Source organism: Oncorhynchus keta, chromosome 23 (genome assembly GCF_023373465.1).
Source record: "Oncorhynchus keta strain PuntledgeMale-10-30-2019 chromosome 23, Oket_V2, whole genome shotgun sequence".
NCBI classification, from domain to species: domain Eukaryota; kingdom Metazoa; phylum Chordata; class Actinopteri; order Salmoniformes; family Salmonidae; genus Oncorhynchus; species Oncorhynchus keta.
This window is the reverse complement of record NC_068443.1, coordinates 37,794,908-37,808,719: the sequence shown is the minus strand read 5'-3', so window position 1 is coordinate 37,808,719 and position 13,812 is coordinate 37,794,908. Positions and strand designations below refer to the sequence as shown.

Sequence of the window (13,812 nt, the reverse complement as noted above, 5' to 3'; positions counted from 1 at the left end):
TATCCAAAAACCTCAGTTTACATTGCCGCCATGTTCAGAAATGCCTCCAAAACATCCGGAGAAATTGCAGAGAACCACATCAAATAACATGAATACTCATCATAAACTTTGATGAAAGATACATATTTTACATAGAATTAAAGATAAACTTGTTCTTAATGCAACCGCTGTGTCAGACTTCAAAAAAGCTTTACGGCAAAAGCACAATATTCAATTATCTGAGAACAGCGTTCAGCCACAAAAGCAAGCCATACAGTTACCCGCCAAATTGTGGAGTCAACAAAAGTCATAAATAGCATTATAAATCTTCACTTACCTTTGCTGATCTTCATCGGAATGCACTCCCAGGACTCCCACTTCCACAAGAAATGTTTGTTTTGTTCGATTACTTCCATATTTATGTCCAAATACCTCCATTTTGTTTGTGCGTTTAGTTCACTATTCCAAAGCCACAATGTGCTAGAGCAAAATCCAGACAAAGTCAAAAGAGTTCCATTACAGTTTGTAGAAACATGTCAAACGATGTTTACAATCAATCCTTAGGGTCTTATTATAATAACTCTTCAATAATATTCCAACCGGACGATGGCGTATTAATTACAGAGGAAAAAGAGGGAACGGCGCGCCAGCGTGACCGCGCAGTAAACAACTGATTGGCCTCAGCCTAGTCCACTTGTTGAAACAGCTCTTAATCGAACCCTTCCACAATAGAAGCCTCAAACAACTTTCTGAAAACTGTTGACATCTGCTGGAAGCCTTGGGAAGTGCAATCTGGCCCCATAGACATTGGATAGGCAATCACTTAAATGAAACTACAAACCTCAATTTCCCACTTCCTGGTTGGATTTGTCTCAGGTTTTAAAAAACACTCTGAAGTTTCTAAAACTGTTTGAATTATGTATGTGAGTATAACAGAACTCATATGGCAGGCGAAAACCTGAGAAAAATCCAACCAGGAAGTGGGACATCTGAGGTTTGTAGTTTTTCAAAGCTTGGCCTACACATTGAGATATGGATAAAGTTGTACTTCCTACGGCTTCCACGAGATGTCAACCATCTTTAAAAACCTGAATAAGGATTCTACTATAAAGGAGGGGCTCATGAGACCTCTGAGTCAGTGGTCTGGCAGAGAGCCTTGGTCTCCCGACAGAGTTACCTTTCGTTCCAGTGCTTTTCTGAAGACAAAGGAATTCTCCGGTTGGAACATTATTGATGTTTCATGTAAAAACCCTCCTAAAGATTGATTCCATACATCGTTTGACATGTTTCTAAAGGACTGTAACGGAACTTTTCCAGTTTTTGTCTGGGTGAAGTGCCTGCGCCTCATGAAGATGGATTACTGGGCTGAACAAGCTAACAACAAGTGGCTATTTGGACATAAATGATGGAACTTTATGGAAAAAATCAGTCATTTAGTGTCGAACTGGGATTCCTGGGAGTGCCTTCTGATGAAGATCATCAAAGGTAAGTGAATATTTATGGTGTTGTTTCTAACTTTGTTGATTTCAAAATGGCGAATATTCCTCTGGCTGTTTTGGGTTCTGAGCGCTGTTCTCAGATTATGATTTTTCCGTAAAGTTTTTTTGAAATCTGATTGCATTAAGGAGAAGTCTATCTTTAATTCTGTGAATAACACTTGTATCTTTTATCAATGTTTATTATGAGTATTTCTGCAAAATCACTGGATGTTTTGGAATCAAAACATTACTGCACGTAAGGCGCTAATGTAAACTGAGATTTTTGGATATAAATATGCACATTATCGAACAAAACATACATTTATTGTGTAACATGATGTCCTATGAGTGTCATCTGATGAAGATCATCAAAGGTTAGTGATTCATTGTGTGTTGTTTTGTCTAATACAGCTATATTTATCCTCTGGTCTGAATAAACTTAAGCTTTCATAATGTCCGTAAAGTTTTTTTAACTCTGAGAATTAGAACCTAACAATACATTTTACGTATGGATTGTCCCAGCAATCAAACCCACTACCTGTCACGACTCCGACCGAAGGTGGCTCCCCTTCCCGCTCGGGTGGCGGTCGTCGTCGCCGGCCTACTAGCTGCCACTGATTATTTTCTCCCCCTCCTTATGTGTTTATTGAGTACACCTGTTTTGAGTTGATTGTAAATAGTGAGGCTTTTTTAGTCAGCCGGCCCGCCTGGTTCTTTGTGCGGGATTGATTATTGTAACCCTGGTGTTTGCTATAGATGTACGTGTTTGTGTATTTAGTGCTAGACTGTTTTCTTTCCCTGTGTCTGGGGCATTTGGTTTGAGCACCCGAAGGTGGGGTGACCGTAGTTCACCGTGTGTGCATTAAAGAAGCACTTTATTGAACTCTGCTTTCCTGCGCCTGATTTCACCCTCACGACACCCAGGACCTTACACTACCCTGGAATTACCAGTAGTACTTAAGTAAAAATACTTTAGTTGTTTTTTAGGGAATCTGTACTTTACTTTACTATTTATATTTTTGACAACTTTTACTTTTACTAAAGAAAATAATGTACTTTTTACTCTGACACCCAAAAGTACTCGTTACATTTTTTTATTTTTTATTTCACCTTTATTTAACCAGGTAGGCTAGTTGAGAACAAGTTCTCATTTGCAACTGCGACCTGGCCAAGATAAAGCATAGCAGTGTGAACAGACAACACAGAGTTACACATGGAGTAAACAATTAGCAAGTCAATAACACAGTAGAAAAAAATGGGCAGTCTATATACAATGTGTGCAAAAGGCATGAGGAGGTAGGCGAATAATACAATTTTGCAGATTAACACTGGAGTGATAAATGATCAGATGGGCATGTACAGGTAGAGATATTGGTGTGCAAAAGAGCAGAAAAGTAAATAAATAAAAACAGTATAAAAACAGTATGGGAATGAGGTAGGTGAAAAAGGGTGAGCTATTTACCTATAGACTATGTACAACTGCAGCGATCGGTTAGCTGCTCGGATAGCTGATGTTTGAAGTTGGTGAGGGAGATAAAAGTCTCCAACTTCAAAGATTTTTGCAATTCGTTCCAGTCACAGGCAGCAGAGTACTGGAACGAAAGGCGGCCAAATGAGGTGTTGGCTTTAGGGATGATCAGTGAGATACACCTGCTGGAGCGCGTGCTACGGATGGGTGTTGCCATCGTGACCAATGAACTGAGATAAGGCGGAGCTTTACCTAGCATGGACTTGTAAATGACCTGGAGCCAGTGGGTCTGGCGACGAATATGTAGTGAGGGCCAGCCGACTAGAGCATACAAGTCGCAGTGGTGGGTGGTATAAGGTGCTTTAGTGACAAAACGGATGGCACTGTGATAGACTGCATCCAGTTTGCTGAGTAGAGTATTGGAAGCCATTTTGTAGATGACATCGCCGAAGTCGAGGATCGGTAGGATAGTCAGTTTTACTAGGGTAAGCTTGGCAGCGTGAGTGAAGGAGGCTTTGTTGCGGAATAGAAAGCCGACTCTGGATTTGATTTTTGATTGGAGATGTTTGATGTGAGTCTGGAAGGAGAGTTTGCAGTCTAGCCAGACACCTAGGTACTTATAGATGTCCACATATTCAAGGTTGGAACCATCCAGGGTGGTGATGCTAGTCGGGCATGCGGGTGCAGGCAGCGATCGGTTGAAAAGCATGCATTTGGTTTTACTCGCGTTTAAGAGCAGTTGGAGGCCACGGAAGGAGTGCTGTATGGCATTGAAGCTCGTTTGGAGGTTTGATAGCACAGTGTCCAATGACGGGCCGAAAGTATATAGAATGGTGTCGTCTGCGTAGAGGTGGATCAGGGAATCGCCCGCAGCAAGAGCAACATCATTGATATATACAGAGATAAGAGTCGGCCCGAGAATTGAACCCTGTGGCACCCCCATAGAGACTGCCAGAGGACCGGACAGCATGCCCTCTGATTTGACACACTGAACTCTGTCTGCAAAGTAATTGGTGAACCAGGCAAGGCAGTCATCCGAAAAACCGAGGCTGTTGAGTCTGCCGATAAGAATTTGGTGATTGACAGAGTCGAAAGCCTTGGCGAGGTCGATGAAGACGGCTGCACAGTACTGTCTTTTATCGATGGCGGTTATGATATCATTTAGTACCTTGAGTGTGGCTGAGGTGCACCCGTGACCGGCTCGGAAACCAGATTGCACAGCGGAGAAGGTACGGTGGGATTCGAGATGGTCAGTGACCTGTTTGTTGACTTGGCTTTCGAAGACCTTAGATAGGCAGGGCAGGATGGATATAGGTCTATAGCAGTTTGGGTCCAGGGTGTCTCCCCTTTGAAGAGGGGGATGACTGCGGCAGCTTTCAATCCTTGGGGATCTCAGACGATATGAAAGAGAGGTTGAACAGGCTGGTAATAGGGGTTGCGACAATGGCGGCAGATAGTTTCAGAAATAGCGGGTCCAGATTGTCAAGCCCAGCTGATTTGTACGGGTCCAGGTTTTGCAGCTCTTTCAGAACATCTGCTATCTGGATTTGGGTAAAGGAGAACCTGGAGAGGCTTGGGTGAGGAACTACGGGGGGGGCGGAGCTGTTGGCCGAGGTTGGAGTAGCCAGGCAGAAGGCATGGCCAGCCGTTGAGAAGTGCTTATTGAAGTTTTCGATAATCATGGATTTATCGGTGGAGACCGTGTTTCCTAGCCTCAGTGCAGTGGGCAGCTGGGAGGAGGTGCTCTTGTTCTCCATGGCCTTCACAGTGTCCCAGAACTTTTTGGAGTTGGAGCTACAGGATGCAAACTTCTGCCTGAAGAAGCTGGCCTTAGCTTTCCTGACTGACTGCGTGTATTGGTTCCTGACTTCCCTGAACAGTTGCATATCACGGGGGCTATTCGATGCTATTGCAGTCCGCCACAGGATGTTTTTGTGCTGGTCGAGGGCAGTCAGGTCTGGAGTGAACCAAGGGCTGTATCTGTTCTTGGTTCTGCATTTTTGAACGGAGCATGCTTATCCAAAATGGTGAGGAAGTTACTTTTAAAGAATGACCAGGCATCCTCAACTGACGGGATGAGGTCAATGTCCTTCCAGGATACACGGGCCAGGTCGATTAGAAAGGCCTGCTCACAGAAGTGTTTTAGGGAGCGTTTGACAGTGATGAGGGGTGGTCGTTTGACTGCGGCTCCGTGGCGGATACAGGCGATGAGGCAGTGATCGCTGAGATCCTGGTTGAAGACAGCGGAGGTATATTTGGAGGGCCAGTTGGTCAGGATGACGTCTATGAGGGTGCCCTTGTTTACAGAGTTAGGGTTGTACCTGGTGGGTTCCTTGATGATTTGCGTGAGATTGAGGGCATCTAGCTTAGATTGTAGGACTGCCGGGGTGTTAAGCATATCCCAGTTTAGGTCACCTAACAGAACAAACTCTGAAGCTAGATGGGGGGCGATCAATTCACAAATGGTGTCCAGGGCACAGCTGGGAGCTGACGGGGGTCGGTAGCAGGCGGCAACAGTGAGAGACTTGTTTCTGGAGAGAGTAATTTTCAAAATTAGTAGTTCAAACTGTTTGGGTATGGACCTGGAAAGTATGACATTACTTTGCATGCTATCTCTGCAGTAGACTGCGACTCCGCCCCCTTTGGCAGTTCTATCTTGACGGAAGATGTTAAAGTTGGGTATGGAAATCTCTGAATTTTTGGTGGCCTTCCTGAGCCAGGATTCAGACACGGCAAGGACATCAGGATTAGCAGAGTGTGCTAAAGCAGTGAGTAAAACAAACTTAGGGAGGAGGCTTCTGATGTTGACATGCATAAAACCAAGATTTTTTCGATCACAGAAGTCAACAAATGAGGGTACCTGGGGACATGCAGGGCCTGGGTTTACCTCCACATCACCCGCGGAACAGAGAAGGAGTAGTATGAGGGTGCGGCTAAAGGCTATCAAAACTGGTCGCCTAGAGCGTTGGGGGCAGAGGATAAGAGGAGCAGGTTTCTGGGCATGGTAGAATATATTCAGGGCATAATGCGCAGACAGGGGTATGGTGGGGTGCGGGTACAGCGGAGGTAAGCCCAGGCACTGGGTGATGATGAGAGAGGTTGTATCTCTGGACATGCTGGTTGTAATGGGTGAGGTCACCGCATGTGTGGGGGTGGGACAAAGGAGGTAACAGGGGTATGCAGAGTGGATCTAGGGGCTCCATTGTGAACTAAAACAATGATAACTAACCTGAACAACAGTATACAAGGCATATTGACATTTGGGAGAGACATACAGCGAGGCATACAGTAATCACAGGTGTTGAATTGGGAAAGCTAGCTAAAAACAGTAGGTGAGGCTAATCAGCTAGCACAACAAACAGCAGGTAAAATGGCGTTGACTAGGCAACTGGGCCGACAGATAAAACAAACAAGCAGAATGGAGTACCGTGATTAATGGACAGTCCAGCGTGCGTCAGCTATGTAGCCAAGAGATCAGTGTCCAGGGGGCAGCGGTGGATGGGCAGGGAAGCTGGGCTGGCGAGTGTTATCCAGGTTTAAAAAAAAACAACTAACAATGACTAAATAGCTTGTAGCTAGTTAGCTGGTTAGCGTCTGGAGGTTCTTGAGTGTGTCATAAAAATAAAATAAAAATTAAAGGTGATAGCGATTCCGTATCACAGTGGGTGAGGCAGGTTTCCGGAAGGTATAAACAAAATAAAAATCAAAGAGAGATAGAAAGTAAATGGGTTCAGAGTAATTGGGATGCGGTGAGCCAGATGGTTAGCAGGCCTGTGCTAACAAGCTAACAGTTCGTAGGCCCGGGCTAGACAAGCTAGCCGTTAGCAGGCCGAATTAGCAAGCAGGGAGATAGCGAGGGCTAGAGAGCTAACCTTTGGGGGACGTCGCGATGGGGTGAGTCTGTTTATTCCTCTTCTTGCGGTGACATCGACAGACCGGTCGTGGGCCCGGTTAATTGTAGCCCAGGAGTATGCTACAGGAGCTCTAGTACGCTGGGTGAGCTGGAGACACAGCGTTTCAGAAAGCTCGCGGGCCTTGGCCAGCAGATGGATCTTTGGCGATGTCGCAACGAAAAAGCCTGTTGAAACCACCTCGGACGATTATGTCGGCGGACCAGTCGTGATGGATCGGCGGGGCTCCGTGTCGCCAGTAAAGGGTCCAGGCCAATTGGCAAAAGAGGTATTGTTGGGCCTCTTCGGCTAGTCGGGAGATGGGCTTAGCTCAAGGCTAACTGTAGCTTGTTTTGGGACAGAGACGTTAGCCAGGAGTAGCCACTCGGATTGCAGCTAGCTAGTTGCGATGATCCGGTGTAAAGGTACAGAGCTTGCGGTAGGAATCCGGAGATGTGGTAGAGAAAGAGCAGTCTGATATGCTCTGGGTTGATGTCGCGCTGGTGTCCTAGTTAGCTTAGAAGACCGCTAGCAATGGCTAACTGAGTACGAGCTAGTAGCTAGTTAGCTGGCTAGCTTCTGGTGGTGGTTCCGGTTCTAAAGTAAAGTATAGAAAAAGCAGATCCGTACCACATTGGGTGATGCGGGTTGCAGGAGAGTATATTCAGCTCTAGTTTGAAAGTGAGATTAAAATATTTACGAAATATATACAGAAAAAAAAACGAAGAAAACTATATTTACACTAGACAGGACGGGACAAGACAAAACACACGTCCGACTGCTACGCCATCTTGGATGATTTTGAATGCTTAGTAGGACAGGAAAATGGTCCAATTCCTCCCTGGTCATCCCTACTGCCTCTGAGCTGACGGACTCACTAAACACACATGCTTCGTTGTAAATTATGTCTGTGAGTCGAGGTGTGACCCTGGCTATCTGGAAATGTTTTAAACAAGAATGGTGTCATATGTTTTGCTTAATATAAAAAATGTGAAATAATTTTTCTTTTTGATACTTAAAGCATATTTTAGCAATTCAATTTACTTGTGATACTTTATAGAAATGTTTTGATTTACATATTTCATGACTACGATCATGTCTCATCACTGCAATTCCCCAACGGGCTCAGGAAAGGCGAAGGTCAAGTCATGCGTCCTCCAAAACATGACCCGCCAAGCCACTTAACACCCGCTAGCTTAACCCAGAAGCCAGCTGCACCAATGTGTTGGAGGAAACACTGTTCAACTGACAACCGAGTCAGTCTGCAGGTGCCTGGCCCACCACAAGGAGTTGCTAGAGCGCGATGAGCCAAGTAAAGCACCCCCGGCCAAACCCTCCCCTAACCTGGATGATGCTGGGCCAATTATGCACTGACCTATGGGATTAAACCCCAGGCTGTAGTGACACCACAACATTGCGATGCAGTGCCTGAGTCCACTGCACCAATCGGGAAGCCTTAGTTGTGATACTTAAGTATATTTAAAACCAAATACTTGTGAACTTTTTAAGTAGTATTTTACCTTGTGAGTTTTACTTGAGTCATTTTCTATTAAAGTAATTTATCTGTACTTTAGAAAAAGTATGACAATTGGGTACTTTTTTACCACTGTTCATTACATGCGCCATGGTCTCCCAAACTGAGCTACAAAGGACCACCAGGGACATGAATTTGTTTGTACTTTTTAACAGTTATTAATACCGTGTTCCATCATGAACCATAAACAACAGTTTTTGTATTATTTTTAGACAACCTACCATACAGTAAGTGATGTGACATTTACTTTAGTGCGTGAGCGTGAGTGACTCACTCGTTTGCAGAGTTGTGTGTCCATCATGAAGTTGTGGACATGCTTCTCAGCCTTGGTCAACTCCAACTTCCTGGCTACCACGGCGACCACCAGCGCAGTGCAGCCCGCTCCCTATTGGTCAGAAACATAGTCAGGGCCATTAATCAATTAACCTCTGAAAGGTGACTACTGAGTTGGGTCATTGTGTTAGTACTGTATGGGTGGTGACCGTTGGGAGGAAATGTTAAGCTGCTCTAGAATAAAGCAAGTTGAACAAACACAAGTTTTCAGATTTCAAACGTGGCTGTTATGTGGAATAATATGCCTATTAGTCATGAAATAGTGCATGAAACAAACACACAACCTCATTTCCAATGACCGATAACATACCATGATCCCTGTAAGCAGACATACGCCTTTCCCACAGTACGTGTTAGGTACCATGTCTCCGTAGCCGATGGAGAGGAAGGTAATAGAGATGAGCCACATGGCTCCCAGGAAGTTACTGGTCACTTCCTGTGTGTCATGATACCTAAAGTAAGGAAGAGAGAAACAGAGGAAGATACCCATCAGTGACACCCAATACTGTAAAGGGAACCTGAGCATGCTGGAGAGGCCATGAACTAACAGAGGTGGTTGCTGTTAAAGAAGCTATACAATATGTGCAAAGTGTTTCACCTTTCGTCATGCCTGTACTAAATATCTAAAAGGCACCCAATCCATGTTGGAAACAAAATGGTCAAACGTTATGACGTTGTGCCATTGCATTCCAAACTACCATAGTTTTTTTGTCAATGCGCTGTGGTAAATTAAGTTCAACATTCAATCATTCAATGAGTAGCCAAATGAAAATGAAATGGAAAGGAAGGGAAAACATAATTGATTTCTATAATCATTTTAAAGAATCAGATCAAATGCTGATGGTGGTTTGAGAATTCTCCACAGCAAAACACTGAACATATACAGTGCCTTGCGAAAGTATTTGGCCCCCTTGAACTTTGCGACCTTTTGCCACAGTTCAGGCTTCAAACATAAAGATATTAAACTGTATTTTTTTGTGAAGAATCAACAACAAGTGGGACACAATCATGAAGTGGAACGACATTTATTGAATATTTCAAACTTTTTTAACAAATCAAAAACTGAAACTTGGGCGTGCAAAATTATTCAGCCCCTTTACTCTCAGTGCAGCAAACTCTCTCCAGAAGTTCAGTGAGGATCTCCGAATGATCCAATGTTGACCTAAATGACTAATGATGATAAATACAATCCACCTGTGTGTAATCAAGTCTCCGTATAAATGCACCTGCACTGTGATAGTCTCAGAGGTCCATTAAAAGCGCAGAGAGCATCACGAAGAACAAGGAACACACCAGGCAGGTCCGAGATACTGTTGTGAAGAAGTTTAAAGCCAGATTTGGATACAAAAAGATTTCCCAAGCTTTAAACATCCCAAGGAGCACTGTGCAAGCGATAATATTGAAATGGAAGGAGTATCAAACCACTGAAAATCTACCAAGACCTGGCAGTCCCTCTAAACTTTCATCTCATACAAGGAGAAGACTGATCAGAGATGCAGCCAAGAGGCCCATGATCACTCTGGATGAACTGCAGAGATCTACAGCTGAGGTGGGACACTCTGTCCATAGGACAACAATCAGTCGTATATTGCACAAATCTGGCCTTTATGGAAGAGTGGCAAGAAGAAAGCCATTTCTTAAAGATATCCATAAAAGGTGTCGTTTAAAGTTTGCCACAAGCCACCTGGGAGACACACCAAACATGTGGAAGAAGGTGCTCTAGTCAGATGAAACCAAAATTGAACTTTTTGGCAACAATGCAAAATGTTATGTTTGGTGTAAAAGCAACACAGCTCATCACCCTGAACACACCATCCCCACTGTCAAACATGGTGGTGGCAGCATCATGGTTTGGGCCTGCTTTTCTTCAGCAGGGACAGGGAAGATGGTTAAAATTGATGGGAAGATGGATGGAGCCAAATACAGGACCATTCTTGAAGAAAACCTGATGGAGTCTGCAAAAGACCTGAGACTGTGACGGAGATTTGTCTCCAAACAAGACAATGATCCAAAACATAAAGCAAAATCTACAATGGAATGGTTAAAAAATAAACATATCCAGGTGTTAGAATGGCCAAGTCAAAGTCCAGACCTGAATCCAATCGAGAATCTGTGGAAAGAACTGAAAACTGCTGTTCACAAATGCTCTCCATCCAACCTCACTGAGCTCGAGCTGTTTTGCAAGGAGGAATGGGAAAAAATTTCAGTCTCTCGATGTGCAAAACTGATAGAGACATACTCCAAGCGACTTACAGCTGTAATCGCAGCAAAAGGTGGCGCTACAAAGTCTTAACTTAAGGGGACTGAATAATTTTGCACGCCCAATTTTTCAGTTTTTGATTTGTTAAAAAAGTTTGAAATATCCAATAAATGTCGTTCCACTTCATGATTGTGTCCCACTTGTTGTTGATTCTTCACAAAAAAATACAGTTTTATATCTTTATGTTTGAAGCCTGAAATGTGGCAAAAGGTCACAAAGTTCAAGGGGGCCGAATACTTTCGCAAGGCACTGTACTATATGTATCAGTGTCTATCAATCAACATGAGAAGATAGATGATTTCAATTGAGAAGCATTTAAAAATGGACATAAATCCAGACGTACACCTGAAATTACAAGATGATTGGAATGAGGAAGTAACAGAGTAAGTTATGCAGCTATGCATTTAAGCATTATGAGAACCGCAGGCAATTAACTTGAAGTTTTACAGGAATTTAATACAAACTAACCAGTGGCATTCTAAAATACTATAACCATTTTGATCAGCACTCATCTCCAACAAATACAAAATCAATGCACCAAAATAAAATTGACCATTGACATAATTTTGGAGAGTCAATTCTCGTTTCTTCTAACATGATAGGGGAAAAAATACTTTGGATCTCTAATGTGAAGAGTTTTAACTACCCCAACAAAGGTTTGGTTATGAACATCATCCCTTCAAACTTTGTCACTTCACTTCATTTTTTGGTTTGTTCAAAATGGCATACAACCATGCGATAGCCGAATGTTCCCAAAAACACAGCAGATATATCATTGATTGAACAATGATAAAGACATTCCCATTCCCTTGCATTGTGGAGAAAAGTCCCAAAATAGGCATATCCAGCCCAACCCTCCCTTTCTTTACATAACATTTCCCTGATTGGCTAAGCAGCTGTCTAGGAGGAGTTAAAATACTGAGGCTCATTGTACAATTGGATTACTAACAACTCTCAAAAGTACATAGGGTGACTTAAGGATTTAGAGCAAATGCCAAATGGGCTGGTCCATTTTTTATGTAGTGGACCTGCAAGTTTTTTTGTGCAAAATAAGAATTATCTGGCGAATGATGGGAGCCTCAAGGAAATAAATGGGCCATAGCGGGGGCCTTAAGGGGAAAAAAGGGCCAATGTTTTGAAATGCCAGAGATGACTTCTGGTCTGAGTCCGCCCCTGATATAGAGGATGATGTTTTCTGCTCGCAGAGATTTTATCCGAAAGGGACCCTTGTTATACCAATTAGGAATATGCTCCTTCTGTAGCTCAGTTGGTAGAGCATGGCGCTTGTAACGCCATGGTAGTGGGTTCGATTCCCGGGACCACCCATACGTAGAATGTATGCACACATGACTGTAAGTCGCTTTGGATAAAAGCGTCTGCTAAATGGCATATATATATATAATGCCTCGATTATGCAGTTGTGACCCAGTATGTGGAATTCAAATGGCCGGAACAATTCCACCTATTCAAGGCAGAAATAGAGTTTGGAACAGCTGGGGCAGATGAACTACGAGTTTCCTCAAAAGAAAGGTTTCTTAAAAAATCTCCTCCTAGACAGTTCACTTTCATTAACCAACTAGTCATGCCTTCAGCAGCTGCTAAACTCTTATCTGCTTAACTCAACTCTGGTTTCATGCTCAATGTCAGGAAAAACAACATGATCCTTTTTTCCTCAGAGTGAATAGTGTGGGTTCAAGCCACCGTATGGCATGCAAAAAAAGCAAGTCTATACAATACCATGCAGGCATCCTGCATGCTGAAAAGCCAGTATATTGAGAGCAAAGAGAGCGACAACAAAGCCTGAGATCTATTTAGAAATGAAAACCATCCTTGACAAATATCGCAATATTGTCAAGTTGGATGGGGGTCGAATATTTACTTAGACAGTGTTTTATCTGCAAGCAGCTGTAAAAACGCATTAAGTAGCTCAGTGTTTTTGACGTCCCTGTCTCTTTCCCCTGGACTCTTCGCCTTCAGTAGCATGCCGTCTGACAAGGCTTTGGAGCAAGGAAGGGGGCCGCAATAGTGACTAATTTGCTCATTTTAGACAATCTACGATTTAAAACAGGGAGAGACATGAGTCATTCCAGGTCACAAATTATGTGACAGAACCTGATGGAAGTCGTCCGTCAACATAATACATGGATTCCTATTTTACCCTCTGATTAATGTGAAGTTAAGTAGCAAAGCAGAGGTGAAATATGTCATTTAAAAGTGACTTGCTTCTACGTCGTGTTAATTGTTTCGTGAATCATGATGAGTTCCACTCAATCAGCTCGGTTCATCGGGGGTTGGGTCGATGTGTCGTTTGCTCACAGGAACTGTCTCAAATTGCATGGATGCTCTTGACGGCACCAGTGACGCCTTTGTAGGAGGAGTATTTTAAATGCCGTAGTGTCCAAATGATTCCAAGCTGGTGAAAGTGGTTAGAGCATTACACAATGCGAAAGGTTGCTAGAGGGTTCTCAATTTCCGTAATGGTATAACATTGCACAGTGTATGTTTCTCTGTATCGGGACATGTTTGCTTTAAGAATACATCTTATTGTGAATCTCAACATTTAAGGCTGGACTACGTTGGGTGTGGAAGTACATTTTTTTGGGGGGGGGGGTACAAAACTGTAGGTAGGTTTTCACAAAAAAATCTATGAATCTTGAAAAGGACACAAATGGACAAATGTCCATAGACTACAGTGATGTGGGCACCAGAAGCTACGGAAGCAGAACCAATTGATGGCATTTAGAAGCTCTCAATATACTGTGTAGTGTTGGCATAGCATGGAGAAGAGCTGGCACCACTTTCGACCTAGTGCGAGACAATTGGAATTGTCTAAAATAAAATGTCTCCCACCCTTGCAAAATATCCCATAG

General features: G+C 43.4%; 1 protein-coding gene across 2 annotated transcripts in view; it reads right to left on the bottom strand.

Moving 5' to 3' along the window:
- LOC118370559 (small conductance calcium-activated potassium channel protein 2-like) overlaps positions 1–13,812 on the bottom strand; it is a 77,817-nt gene that overhangs the window by 17,225 nt on the left and 46,780 nt on the right. For both annotated transcript variants that reach the window (XR_004822821.2, XM_035755607.2), the window contains exons 5-6: positions 8,993–9,134; positions 8,624–8,734 (exon numbers count right to left, since the gene is read on the bottom strand). Coding sequence is in view for 1 of the 2 variants with exons in the window: in XM_035755607.2 (XP_035611500.1) it covers positions 8,624–8,734; positions 8,993–9,134 (253 nt within the window). In the remaining variant the exon portion in view is untranslated. The remainder of the gene's footprint in view (positions 1–8,623; positions 8,735–8,992; positions 9,135–13,812) is intronic.